Source organism: Lissotriton helveticus, chromosome 1_1 (assembly GCF_964261635.1).
Source record: "Lissotriton helveticus chromosome 1_1, aLisHel1.1, whole genome shotgun sequence".
In the NCBI taxonomy this organism is placed as follows: domain Eukaryota; kingdom Metazoa; phylum Chordata; class Amphibia; order Caudata; family Salamandridae; genus Lissotriton; species Lissotriton helveticus.
Window position 1 is genome coordinate 140,907,693 of NC_136057.1, and position 13,625 is coordinate 140,921,317.

The 13,625-nt window shown below is 50.9% G+C and overlaps 1 protein-coding gene across 1 annotated transcript in view; it reads left to right on the plus strand.

Annotated features, from left to right (window-relative positions):
- GRK2 (G protein-coupled receptor kinase 2) overlaps positions 1 to 13,625 on the plus strand; it is a 264,477-nt gene that overhangs the window by 200,927 nt on the left and 49,925 nt on the right. Inside the window, exon 14 of the mRNA XM_078657665.1 lies at positions 2,314 to 2,380. Coding sequence (XP_078513791.1) covers positions 2,314 to 2,380 — 67 coding nt within the window. The remainder of the gene's footprint in view (positions 1 to 2,313; positions 2,381 to 13,625) is intronic.

Below are 13,625 nucleotides of genomic sequence, written 5' to 3' on the forward strand. Positions count from 1 at the left end.
GTATACTATGCATTAAGATTCAGGGGTGGGGAGGTGTAGGGCCTGAGCAAGGCCAGAGTACGGATTATTTGCAAGATTAATGGCCTGTTCACAAACTACATTTTTAAGTATGTTTAGTAGTTCTACAATAGTACTACTAAATGGCAACAAAATGCCATTTACAAACCCTTGAGTGTAAATCACATCCACTTCTCCAAACGTTACTATGGGGAGGTCTTCACACATGTACGTTTACTTCCTAGTAGTACATGTGGGAGGGTCCAGGGTAGTGGTTGAAAAATGGGGCGTACTTATTGCAAAATAGGTGGGGCTTAGGGAGGAGTACAGAGAGGTTAGGAGAGGGTTAAGGAGGGGCTTTGGGAGGGATGTGCATCTACCCACTGGGCGGAGATCTTCTTGAAGTAATATGTAAAAGGTTTCTTGAACCTGGAAAAAAATGTGTAAAAATATGTTTAAGTTCAATACTTTTGTAAAATGACTTACTGTATTAATTTTAAATGTATAACAATATAAAAAGCTACATCATTAACATAATTTCAAATTAAATATGAATTTAAATATATTCAATTAATTACAGAATACGTTGTAAATATTTATTAACAAAAAGCACCCTAAAATAAAATTTGTATTTAATTATGTATTAAAAATGACATTTAACATTTAAATTAATTTACATTCAAAAAACAGTTGCATTTATTTTTAAATTTAAAAATTATTAATATCGTTAACCATTAAATATTTTAAAATATATATTTCTTTACCAAATAAGTTTAATTTATATATATATTTTTTTTAAATTTTATAAATACATTATTGTAATTTATCTATTTCCTATAGGGGTCTACGGTAAGCCCCTGCCTTCATTATTTTCGGCAGTATCAGTGGTTTGCCATGTGTGATGCTGGACTTACAACAGCTCCTTTTTGGCTGCAGTAACTTACATTTGTATATTTGACTCCCACATTTAAGCCTACACCTTTGAGTAACTTACATATCCGTAAATGGTGAATAAAGCAAAAGTAGTAAAATTACTCAAGCGAAAGAGTAAAATTAAATGTGTAGATTACTCACAAATGTAAGTTGACTTTCTGACTAGCACTGTGGTTGTACTGCGATTATAGGACCTTTTCCAGCAAACCATTCGGGCTAAGAACTCGCTCTTCCCAGAAACATCAATTTATGGACTATATTTACACCACAAGCAGGCAGTTTGTTTATGGGCGAGGCTGTCTCCAAAAACAATTTTTGTCAGCAGGGATGCCCTTCCGGCAGAGAGGTGAATGAACCCTTATAGCACTGAAAGCAGGAAAGTTGCTTCTAACGGCAGACCGGTGAACGAGTCTTCGACTGCCATGAAAAAGGACTGCAGGCAGAGAGGCGAATGAACCCTCTTGTACGGAAGACAGTAGTCCCTTTAAGCAGTTTGTGGAATAACACGCAATAAGGTCTTTTTTGAACTCCTTATCCCTTCCCGCTCTTACACGTGGTATTCTTCAAATGTTGTGTACTTGCTCACCTCTTGAATTTGGGTGGGCCTCGAATGGCAGAATTTTGAAAACTCCTAATGTAAAACATTTAAGAAGTACGTGTCCCACCATTCAGCCCTCCCAAACCTCTCCACCCCAAAATGATGGTTTGCAATTTTCAGATATATGGAATGTAAAACTTTGGAATCATATGAGCAATAGAAACACATAGAAGGTAAATAGGGGGAGATCTCCATCAAGAAATGGAGGAGGATGCTCAGTAATATACTTTCTTATGATTAATATTTGGGAATTGAAACCTTTTCAGGCCTACTGAGACAGATAATAATTTCTAGCATTACTGAAGAACACAAGTGGCAAAGAAAGTTGAGCGAAGTTTTTTAAAAACTAAAAGATTTTCCAAAATAGGTCCTCTTGTTATTTAGTTTTTCAGGTATTGCTCAGCTGTATCTTTCTCAAAGCACATTTGCTTAAACTCTTTTTGGGTCAAGACACTTGTAGCAGAGGGAGCCTCAGTGTAGAACATTCTGCCTTTTCACATTCTAGTAATGGCCTATCCCACAGTTTGAAGACTACTGTTGGACTGGGACATCTCCTAATGTAGAGCAGACACCTGTGGAAAACCTTCTTTGGTTGCTGTGGTCGCGAGAAAAACCTTTAATTGCTGTTGCTGCGGCCTTGGTCCGCTGGGGTTTTGCATGACGGAAGGCACAGGAAGGTCCCTGGTTCTGGAGGATGTGGGGAGCGGAGTATGGTGCAGCCAGGCGTCTCCTGTCTATTTTACTTTGATCTTGATCTTGGCTGTTTGTCCTTTCCTTGTCTCCAGGCACAGTCCCTTCCGCCAGCACAAGACGAAGGACAAGCATGAGATTGATCGAATGACACTGACCATGGTAAGTAGCGGGAGGGTGAGCTGAACAGATCATATGTCATTGAGGGGTCAAGTGGGCAGTGGGGTCAAGTGAGCGGTCCAAGCAGTGATTGTGATAGGAGGGTTTACTTTCTATGAGAGAAAGGTGAAGCTGTTGGCTAGGAAGGGGAGGACAAGGAGGCAGCAGAGCCATTGACCGGGGAGGTAAGTGGGCTGAGCCATTGTTTGTAAGGGTCTGAAGAACCAGCTTGTTAATGAGAAAGAAGGAACTCTGCTACTTGGCAAGCTGAGTTTACTCTAATGAACTCTGTGGTTCCCTTTATAAGCACTTCTCCTATTCCACTTGCACCGCTGGAGGAACCGTTTAGAGCGGGAGTCTTCATGACTTATCATGCTCTGTAGTGAGTGTCTTTCAGCCAGAGCGGACGCGGTCAGTTTAAAGGCTGGGTCCCTTTTAGGTGCACTTGAGGCCTCGTTCTTACGCAGTCCAGGGTTCTGAAGTTCATTTCTGACTTGCCTATGACTGCTGCATCTCATGCCTATGAGATGGCCTGATGCTTTAACTCAGTTATTTATTCACAACCCAACTTTGCCTCAAAGTTGACACCAAAGAAATAGGTAAATGTCTTTTTCTCAAAATGATCTCCTGTCACTGAGCCTATGCTCCTCGAAGTTCTGAGCTGTAGTCGCCCCTTTGGTTCTTCCCGGTGTTATGAACCCCAATATAGGCATGTCCTAACAGTAAATACACAAAACCACCCTTTTTCGTGCACACTCCTCCTTTCGGTGATAGTGCGCAGGGGCATCAACTCTATTGTTAGTTTGTTTTTTTCCGCCATCGGGTACGAACGCGTATTGCTGCGCTCCGGTTCGAAGCCATTCTTCGGGTTCCCCTCGGAGCGCAATCCACTCTACCCGCATCGGTATTGTTTCAAACGCGTATCCCACTTCTCTGCGTATTGTATCTGTCAAGGAAAAACTCTATTTCTATTGAAGATATTCGGGAAGGCCGTTTGGCCTAAACGTGTTGGTACACGTTGCTGTGGATGGAACGGACTCCATTAAAACTTTGCCCTCGAGCCATGCCAAGTATCCGTGCACCGACTCGCACGAAGTGTGCAACTTCTGCTTGTCTCCAGAGCACAACGAACAGGACTGCGATGCGTGCAGATCGTTCCGATCAAAGAAAACACTCCGTGATTGTCAGGGCTCGACGTTGCGAGATGCAGAGTAAAAATGTCGATTACATGCCCATCATCTTTGGCGAATCCGAGCACGAATTTGACGCACTAAGGGCTGCGGAAGAGTAAGAAGAACTTGTCTCTATTCCATAATCGGACTCCGATATGAAAGAAGCCTTGCCACAAGGTCAACCTCCCGTGAGTACTGAACGCCCCTTAACACAAACTCCAACTCAGCCGATATAAAAGGCTTTGGTCCCACCCCGCCTTAGGGCCACAGTCAACACCGATAAGATGTTTCTGACGTCCCGCCCTCCGGCTTGGTAACTAAACACGTCACTAAGCCTTCCGACTCGGGATCGAGTCGGCCAAAGTCTGGCACCGAAACCTTCAGGCTCGGAGCCGAAAACCTCTTCAGAGCCGAAATCATTGACCCCAAAAATGTAGCCTCAATCTGAAAGAGACACGTTAGTATTAGATTCCTTACCTTAGAATATCCCCAGGCGTCAGACTGGATCCGGAAATGTTTGCGTAGCAGTACCCTTGCGCGTCGGTAGGCGTCGTCTGCGGCTCTGTGTCCGTCATCGGCGTCGTGGGCGCCGTGATGACGTCGTCGGAGTACTTAGACGCTGCCTCCGCGTGCTGACGTCAGTTTTTTTCCGCGCCAGCAAGCGCAGATCTGGAAAAAGCAGTAACCCTAGTCATTTTTGACTAACTTTTTGATAATTTTTTATTGTTCTCGAAGTCTTTTGACTCCGACGGTGCCGTAGGGATGCCCGGCTTTAAGCACTGCGATGATTGCGACCGACTGATGTCGGTCACAGATCCTCACCGCGTGTGTTTATCTTGTCTCGGCGTCGACCACGACGACAAGGCCTGCTCCGACTGCCGGGCCCTCTCTTCGAAAGCCAGGCGGGAGCGGTCCCGCAGGCGGCTCGAACTCCGGCAGTCGGTCCCGTGCCGCGAGAGGTCTTGATCCCATGGGAGGTCGAGGGACAGGTCGCGGGCTCGGAGCCACCACAGTTCCGAGAGTAGGCCGCACTCCTCCGGGTCGAAGTCGTCGTCAGGTAAGCGGCACAAGAAGTCCAAGCTGCGTCCTCGCTCTTCGGACTCCCCCGCCGACGCTCGCGCGATGCGGCCGGGGGTTCGGGTGACACCACCCACGCGGCTCCGACGGAGTCGCAGGTGCCGCGTCCAGCCCCATACCCTACGGTCCCTGGGCTAAACGCGACGCCGGAGGAGATCGAGCGCTTCCTCATGGCCATGAGGAAACTCTCTCCTCCGACGGGCTCCGCGGCGCCTTTGGGCCCAGCGGACCCGTCTGGGGCCCCTAGCGGGTCGGGGGGATCTGCCCCGACACCGTCGGGTGCTTCGGCCCCGGCGCTGCCGACGCCTTCGGGCCCGGCGCCGCAGGTTCCCGTTATCCCGACGCCGCCGGCGCCTTCGGGCCCGGCGCCGAGGGGTTCAGTTGTTCCGGCACCGCCGGCGCCTTCGGGCCCGGCGCCGCAGGACGCCGCTGGACCTCCTTCGGGATCTGGTTCGTCGCCGGTGGACCTTACGACCTTCCCGGCGTCGGACCCTCAGGTGTCGCCTCCGGCGCCGTCCTCGGGCGGCGCCGTCCCAGGTTCCACCTTCGTTCCTGTTCAGACGCCGGAACGGCCCCGATGGGCGCCGCTCCAGACGTCGTTTGGAGAGTTTCACTTCTATGAACAGGCCCCATTAGTTGAGAACCCTGAGTTTCAGGAGATGGGTGATGAAGAGGACTGGGAGGGGTCTGAGGACCCTCTGACCAGGGAGTGTCAGTCTCATGAGGACTGGACAGGTGACCTTGGGGATGCCAGTGGTCTGGACACTTCGCCGGACACTGGCTTTGTCTCCCCTCTTACCGTGGCTTCGGAGGAGGGGGCAACATATAGTGGGGTGCTGATGAGGGCTGCCAAGGCCCTGGGCCTTGAGCTCCCCGTCGCGGCCGTGAGGACTTACCTCCTCACTGAGGTCCTTAAACCGCAGTCAAGCTCGGCCGAGCCTCTGCTGCCCTTTAATGAGGCCTTGACCGACGTTCTTCTGGGCACTTGGTCCAAGCCCGCTACGGGTTCGCCCGTAGATAGGAACGTGGCCAGACGCCACCGCCCAGCCCCGGGCGACCCATGTTTCCTGTCCTCTCACCCTACCCCCGAGAGCCTGGTCATCCAGGCCTCCAATTCCCAGACCGCATTCCCGTCGGCCCCGCCGGACAGGGAATCCAAGAGGTATGACCAGTATGGGAAGAAGATCTTCTCATCCCTTAGTCTGGGCCTGCGGTCTTCCAACACCGCCTGCCTCTTGGGACGTTACACCCACTCTGTGTGGGATAAGGTCGCGGAGGTGCTGCCAGAGTGTCCGTTGGAGGTGCGGGCCAAACTCGGCCAAGCCCTTGTGGAGGGCCGGGATGCAGCCAAGTATTCCATCAGGTGTGGGCTGGATACCACCGACTCGCTAGGTAGAGCGATGGCAACGACGGTGGCGGTCAGACGCCACGCCTGGCTGAGGTCCGCCAACTTCTCGGCAGATGTCCAGAACACACTCATGGACATGCCGTTCGATGGCCGTCGCCTCTATGGCGACAAGGCAGACCATGCGCTTGAGCGCTTTAAGGACTCCAGGGCTACGGCCAAATCCTTGGGCCTCTCGGGCCAGCGCCAGCAATCGGCTGCCTTTCAGTCCTTTCGTGGCCACAAAAGGGGTGCGCCCACACACGCCGCCAGCCACGCTCCGCAGGACAATACCCAACGCGGTGGCGGCCGTGGGAACCGCCGTCCGGGCGGTCGGGGGCAACGGCGAGGTCAGTCCACACCTTCCCCCGCAGCATCCGCCTCAAAACCCTCCTAGTCCGTGCTTTCAGGCCCATGTGACGCCAGTGGGGGGCAGGGTTCGCCATCACCACCTCCACTGGCGCATTGTCACATCGGACAGGTGGGTGCTGCAAATCGTCCGAAGGGGCTACTCCCTCCCCTTCGAGGCGACTCCTCCAGCCATGCCACCGCAGAACCACCGTGTATCGGGGGATCATTTGCGACTTCTGCAGGAGGAAGTTTCGGCCCTCTTGGCCAAGGGGGCCATCGAGCGCGTTCCTGGGTCAGAAGTAGGGTGTGGTTGCTACTCCCACTACTTTCTGGTACCCAAGAAGGACAAAGGGGGCCTGCGCCCTATCTTGGACCTACGGAACGTCAACGGCTTCCTCCGGAAGGAGAAGTTCAAGATGCTGACACTGGCTCAGGTCCTAGCTGCCCTGGACCCAGGAGACTGGATAGTAGCGTTGGACTTGCAGGACGCTTACTTTCATATCCCCGTCCTGCCTGCCCACCGGCGCTTCCTGCGGTTCATGGGTTGCCACGAGCACTTTCAGTTTACCGTGCTCCCCTTCGGCCTTACCAGCGCCCCACGGGTGTTCACCAAGGTGATGGCGGTGGTCCCAGCTCATCTGCGCAGGTTAGGGGTTTCAGTCTTCCCCTACCTCGACGACTGGTTGTTGAAGGCGGGCTCGCCCCAGACAGTCGTCAGCCACCTCCAGACTACGGCAGACCTCCTGCACCAGCTGGGGTTCTCCCTCAATGTGCCGAAGTCACACCTGTGCCCCTCTCAGAAGCTCCTCTTCATCGGAGCGGTTCTGGACTCGGTGCGGTTTCGGGTTTATCCGCCCGAACAGCGGGTCCGGGATATTCAGGCTCTGATTCCCATCTTTCAGCCGTTATCCCGGGTTTCGGTCAGGTTGACGCTGCGGCTTCTGGGGCTGATGGCCTCCTGCATCCTACTGGTGCATCACGCCAGGTGGCGGATGCGGGCTCTGCAGTGGGACCTGAAGTTTCAGTGGGCCCAGCATCAGGGCAACCTATCCGACCACGTCCTGATCTCGGAGGGCACTGCGAGACAGCTGCAGTGGTGGCTTACGGACCGCGATTGGGTCAGCGGCAGATCCCTCTCCCTTCCCCAACCGGAGCACGTAGTTGTGACGGACGCGTGCCTCCAGGGCTGGGGAGGCCACATGGGAGAGGCGGAGATCAGAGGCCGCTGGTCTCCGGCGGAGACCCGGCTCCACATCAACCTGTTGGAGCTCCGGGCGATTCGTCTGGCACTGAAGGCATTCCTCCCCTCTGTCCAGGGGAGTGTAGTGCAGGAGTTCACGGACAACACCACCGCCATGTGGTACTGCAACAAACAAGGCGGGGTGGGGTCGTGGATCCTTTGTCAAGAGGCTCTTCGCCTTTGGCAATGGCTGGAACGCCAGGGCGTGACCCTGGTGGCTCAACACCTGGCAGGTTCTCTGAACGCCAGGGCGGACGAGCTCAGCCGTCGGTGCATGATGGATCACGAATGGCGTCTGAACTCTGACGTGGCGCAAGGCCTCTTTCAGCGATGGGGAGAGCCTTGGTTAGATCTATACGCCACCGAAGAGAACGCGCAATGTCATCAGTTCTGCGCGTTGGAATTTCCAAGGCGGCACTCGCTCGGAGACGCTTTTCGTCACGAGTGGAGTTGCGGTCTGTTGTACGCCTTTCCGCCTATACCACTTCTGCCCAGAGTGCTGAAGAAGATCAAGCGCGACCGGGCCCAAGTCATTCTTGTGGCTCCGGACTGGGCGAGAAGGTACTGGTATCCAGAGCTACTCAGTATGTCAGTCGATCCCCCGGTTCGTCTGCCTCTTCAGGAGGACCTTCTGTCGCAGCAGCCGGGGACGGTCCTCCACCCGAACCTGTCCAGTCTCCACCTCCATGCTTGGAGATTGAGCGGCGACAGTTGAGGCCATTTGACTTGCCTCCTGAAGTTTGTAACATTATTCTGGCAGCCAGGCGTCCCTCCACAAAGTCGGTATACGCCTGCAGGTGGAACAGATTTGTGGCATGGTGCACAGCAAAGGCTGTGGATCCCCTCAATACCCCTCTTTCTGAGGTCCTTCTCTTCCTTCTTTCTCTTGCCCAGCAGGGCTCTGCTCTGGGCACTATCAAGGGCTACCTTTCTGCCCTTTCAGCCTTTCTCAGGCTGCCTGATCAACCTTCTTTGTTCAAGTCCCCTATTGTTAATAGATTTCTTAAGGGCATCACACACACGTTTCCTCCTGTTCCGTTTGTGATGCCTCAGTGGGACTTGAACCTGGTTCTTACATGTCTGATGTGCGCTCCCTTTGAGCCACTTCACAATTGTCCTCTACGCCTTCTAACTCTGAAGACTGCTTTCCTGGTTGCCATCACCTCTGCCAGGAGAGTGAGTGAGCTCCAGGCCCTTTCTTGTACTCCACCTTTCCTTTCTGTCCGTCCGGACAAAGTGGTGCTGCGTACCTAACCTTCTTTCCTGCCCAAGGTTGTCACGGCCTTCCACATCGGGCAGTCTATCACCTTGCCAACCTTCTTCCCGCCACCGCATCCCTCTAAAGAGGAAGAGCGGCTCCACCGTCTGGACCCAAAACGTGCGCTCTCATTCTACTTGGATCGCACACGCCAGTTCCGGGTGGATGACCAACTCTTTGTTGGTTACGTGGGCGCGAAGAAGGGGAAAGCTGTGCACAAGAGGACCATCTCTCGGTGGATCATCCTGTGTATCCAGGCATGCTACTCCTTGGCTAGGAAGGAGCCTCCTGCTGGATTGCGGGCTCATTCTACCCGAGCCACGGCGACTACCACTGCCCTGGGCAGGGGAGTGCCCTTACAAGACATCTGTCAGGCGGCTACGTGGGCATCGCTGCACACGTTTGCAAGACACTACTGGCTGGACAGCGAAGTCCGGAGGGATGGCTTCTTTGGCTGTTCCGTCCTCTGGGACTTTCTGGTGTGATTATTGGTTCGCAGACCCACCACCGGGGTTGGTATTGCTGGGGTATCTATTCTAAGGTAAGGAATCTAATACTAACGTGTCTCTTTCAGATGCACAAGTTACTACTTGTGTAACGATATATCTGTAAGAGACATTAGTTAGTATTAGATTCATTACCGACCCACCCATCCTCCCCGTTCTGCGAACCAATATCTAGGGTTAGGGTTGTCCCCTTTCAGGGCCCTAGTTTCAATGGCACCAGTGTTGGTTTTTAACATGGCTCTGCGTTTCTGGCGCGGAAAAGCTGTGTCTAAGAACTGACGTCAGCACGCGGAGGCGGCGTCTAAGTACTCCGACGACGTCATCACGGTGCCGACGACGGACGTGGAGCCGCAGACGACGCCTACCGACGCGCAAGGGTACTGCTACGCAAACATTTCCGGATCCAGTCTGACGCCTGGGGATATTCTAAGGTAAGGAATCTAATACTAACTAATGTCTCTTACAGATATATCGTTACACAAGTAGTAACTTGTGCTTCGGCACCAAAACCTTCCTTGCCGAAACGTCATTCTACTCCGGCACCAAATCCTCTGTGCTGAAACCTAAAACTGTTCTTCCGAAGCTGCAGGATCCGATTTTCAATGCCCCAACACCCAAATCAAACCCAAAATAAAAGGAACTTCCAGATACACGACGTGTTCTTACTAAATCCCCTCAGAAACGCAAACCTGAGTCAGAGGACACCCCTTACTATATTCCTTTTGAAGAGGAAAAATGTAGGTACTAACCCTTCCCCTCCTCCACCATATTCCCCTCCACCAACTTCTCCACCTTTGCATCATTTACTGATTACACCAACTAACTCTCCACCACCACCTGAGGATGATGATGATGATGGAGATGGGCGTGGGGGGGGCAATATTTTACTGATAGACCCCTGGAAGTATTATAACACAGATTCCCCTTCAGATAACCACCTAGCTCTTTATCCTGTAAAGCCTTCCCCTCCTGACGACAATGTAGGATATCTAGAATTACTTGATTGAGCTGCAGAATCTCATGGGGTACAGTTACACAAGGAATCTCTAGAGGAAGATTTCCTATTTGAATATCTAAGTAGCACACAAAGAGCTAACCACACTCTACCTATGCTTAAAGTTATGATGAGAAATGCCAATGATATCTTTAAAGATCTAGTGCGTACTCGCATTCTCACCCCAGAATTGATAAAAATATAAGCCTGCTCCCTCAGACCCAGTCTTTATTAAAGGATCGTTACCACAAGACTCCTTGGTGGTCTCCAATGCCCGTAAACGGGCCAATTCACAGACTACAGGGGATGCTCCACCTCCAGACAAAGATTCAAAACTATTTGATGCCTCCGGTACACGAGTAGCTGCCCAAGCAGCAAATCATTGGCGCATTGCCAACACCCAGGCCCTATTATCCAGATATGATAGGGCACACTGGGACAAAACGGAGCTGTTGCTACAACACCTCCCAGATGAGCACAAAGCAAAAGCCCAGGATTTAGTCCAGGAAGGGAAGGTCATATCCAATTCCTCAATTAGATGCTCTTTAGATGCTGCAGACACAGCAGCTAGAGAGATCAACACTAGTGTGTTATTAAGGCGACATGCATGGTTGAGGATTTTTGGTTTCTAACCCGAAGTACAACAGTCTATTTTAAATACTCCTTTTGGAGATGAATATCTCTTCGGGCCCGAAATAGACAAGTCATTAGAAAAGATGAAAAAAGACACAGAAGTGGCCAAGTCTATGGGTGCTCTGTAGTCTCCCTCTAATCGGGGCTCCTTTCATCGCTCCTTCTACCTTGGAGGGACAAGGCTGCTGCCTCCTACAAAGGCAACAGTCAATTTTCCTCTACGATGGGCTTCTTTAGAGGAAGATACAGAAGCAACAACAACAAACGTAGAGGCAGGGGTTCCACACAACGTAATTTCCCCTCCTCCAACAAGCAGTGACTTGCCTACACTTCCCCTGATCATGTAACACCTGTTGGGAGACGTCTTCTACAATTCCTCCCCGTTTGGCAATCTATCACCACAGACAAATGGGTGTTAGGAATTATCCAACATGGTTATTGCCTGGAGCTTACCAACAATCTTCCAAACATTCCACCACGTTCGCACAAAATGTCACTAGAACATTGACATCTACTTCAGCAAGAGGTCCTATCTCTCCTGTCCAAAGAAGCCGTAGAACCTGTGCTGTTACAACATCAAGGGACAGGCGTGTACTCCCTGCACTTTCTCATCCCCAAAAAGGAAGGTTCCTTGAAACCTATTCTAGACCTCAGAGAACTAAACCTCTACATACTTTCAGAGTATTTCCACATGATGACACTTCAACAAGTGCTTCTAAAACAGGGTGACTTTATGTCTACTTCAGTCCAGCACCACCCCCTTTTGTACCACTTTGTTCGCCATACGTTGGCAGGGTATGCTCAGACGTGAGTCCCTTGCTCACTTTGCCACTGGATTCAAGCAAGACGGGCTGAAGACAGCTGAAATGCCAGAGGCCGGTCCTCGGAGGCTTGTTTCCGGTCCAGGGAAGGCATGGCTTGGCAGTTCGGGCTGGACTGTTCCCATGAGGCACAGAGTCAGACTGATTTGCATATGGCCATGTCTGAACTGGGGTGGCAGAGTGGGCTAAAGAACGGTGATGGATTAAACCCAGATCTGTTGACTGGGTGTGAGTGTTTGATTGGTTCAGATACTCCGTCCATCACCACCCCCTGTTGTACTACTTCAGACTCAAGACTCATATTTCCACATTCCAATTCATCTCGCTCATCGCAAATACATCAGATTCATGGTAGCGGGTCATCATTACCAATTCAAAGTACTACAGTTTGGAGTCGCCACTGTTCCCAGGGTATTTACCAAATGTCTGGCAGTAGTCGCAGCACATCTGAGAAGACAACACATCCATGTCTTCCCATGTCTTCCTATACCTGGACGACTGTCTCATCAAAGCCAGCACTTATCAAATGTGTCTCCCACACACTCGAACCACTATCCACTTACTTCACCAACTAGGGTTTACAGTGAATGCGTTGACTTCTCATCTGAAGCCTTTGAACACACAAACTTACCTGGGAGCCACGATAGACGCTCACAAAGCTCTAGCCTCTCCCAATACAGCCAGGATTCACAGTATTCAGTCCCTTCTCACTCAATTTCAACCCAACCAATCATTGCCAGCAAAAGTATTCATGCAACTGCTAGGGATGATGGTGTCTTGTATTATAATTGTTCCCCACTCAAGACTTCACATGCGTCCCCCTTCAAGAATGCTTAGCAAGTCAGATGGCCGGACCCATCGCTCTCTGCAGTGGTGGAACCCACAAAAGTTATCCAAAGGGTGGCCGTTACTCGGCCCTGTTCCACAGACGGTGCTAACAGCAGACGCATCGCTCACTGGTTGGGGTGCTCAATTACAAATCACACAATCCAAAGATTATGGAGTCTAAAGTACAGAGCTATTAGCAGAGTTTCTAGCGCTCAAAGCCTTTCAGACACCAAAAACAAGAGTGGGGAGGGGGGAGAGAGGACAAACACTCTCTCCAACTGTCACACCTAGCACAAGCCATTTGGAAATGGTCCATACATCACAAATTGTATCTCCTGACAGAACATCTTCCAGGAGTAAACAATCAAATTGCAGATTTTCTCAACAGACAGAGACAGTGTGAAGAGGATGTAACCTTACGGCTAGAGCAGTCAACTTTGAAGCTGGGGAACCGGGTTCGAATCTCGGCAAGGATGTTCAACATCCTATGATTCTGGGCAAATCACTTAATCTCCCAGTGCCTAACAAAAATGAATGTGTCCGTCTGTAACAAAACTGGTGCTAATGTAAAGTGCTCTGATACCTGATTTCTTTGGGTCGAGATCACGCTATGTAGAACTCAAAAAAAATATACACAAGTCGGAACTTCATCCTCAAATTCTTCTTCCCTACTTTCAGGAATGGGGATTTCCTCACATAGACCTGTTCGCCACAGCTTAAAACGCAAAATGCCCAAGCTTCACCTGCAGGTTCCCACACCCACTCTCCAAAGGCAATGCCCTATGGATGAACTGGTTAGGGATATTTGCGTACGCTTTTCCGCCTCTCCCACTCATTCCACTGGTAGTTCAGAAGCTCAGACAATCATCCTTCAAACTCATTCTCATAGCTCCCACATGGACTCGTCAACCTTGGTTTACCACCCTGCTAGAGCTCTCAGTAGTTCCACACCAAAAGCTGTGTTTCAACTCCAGTCTCCTCACT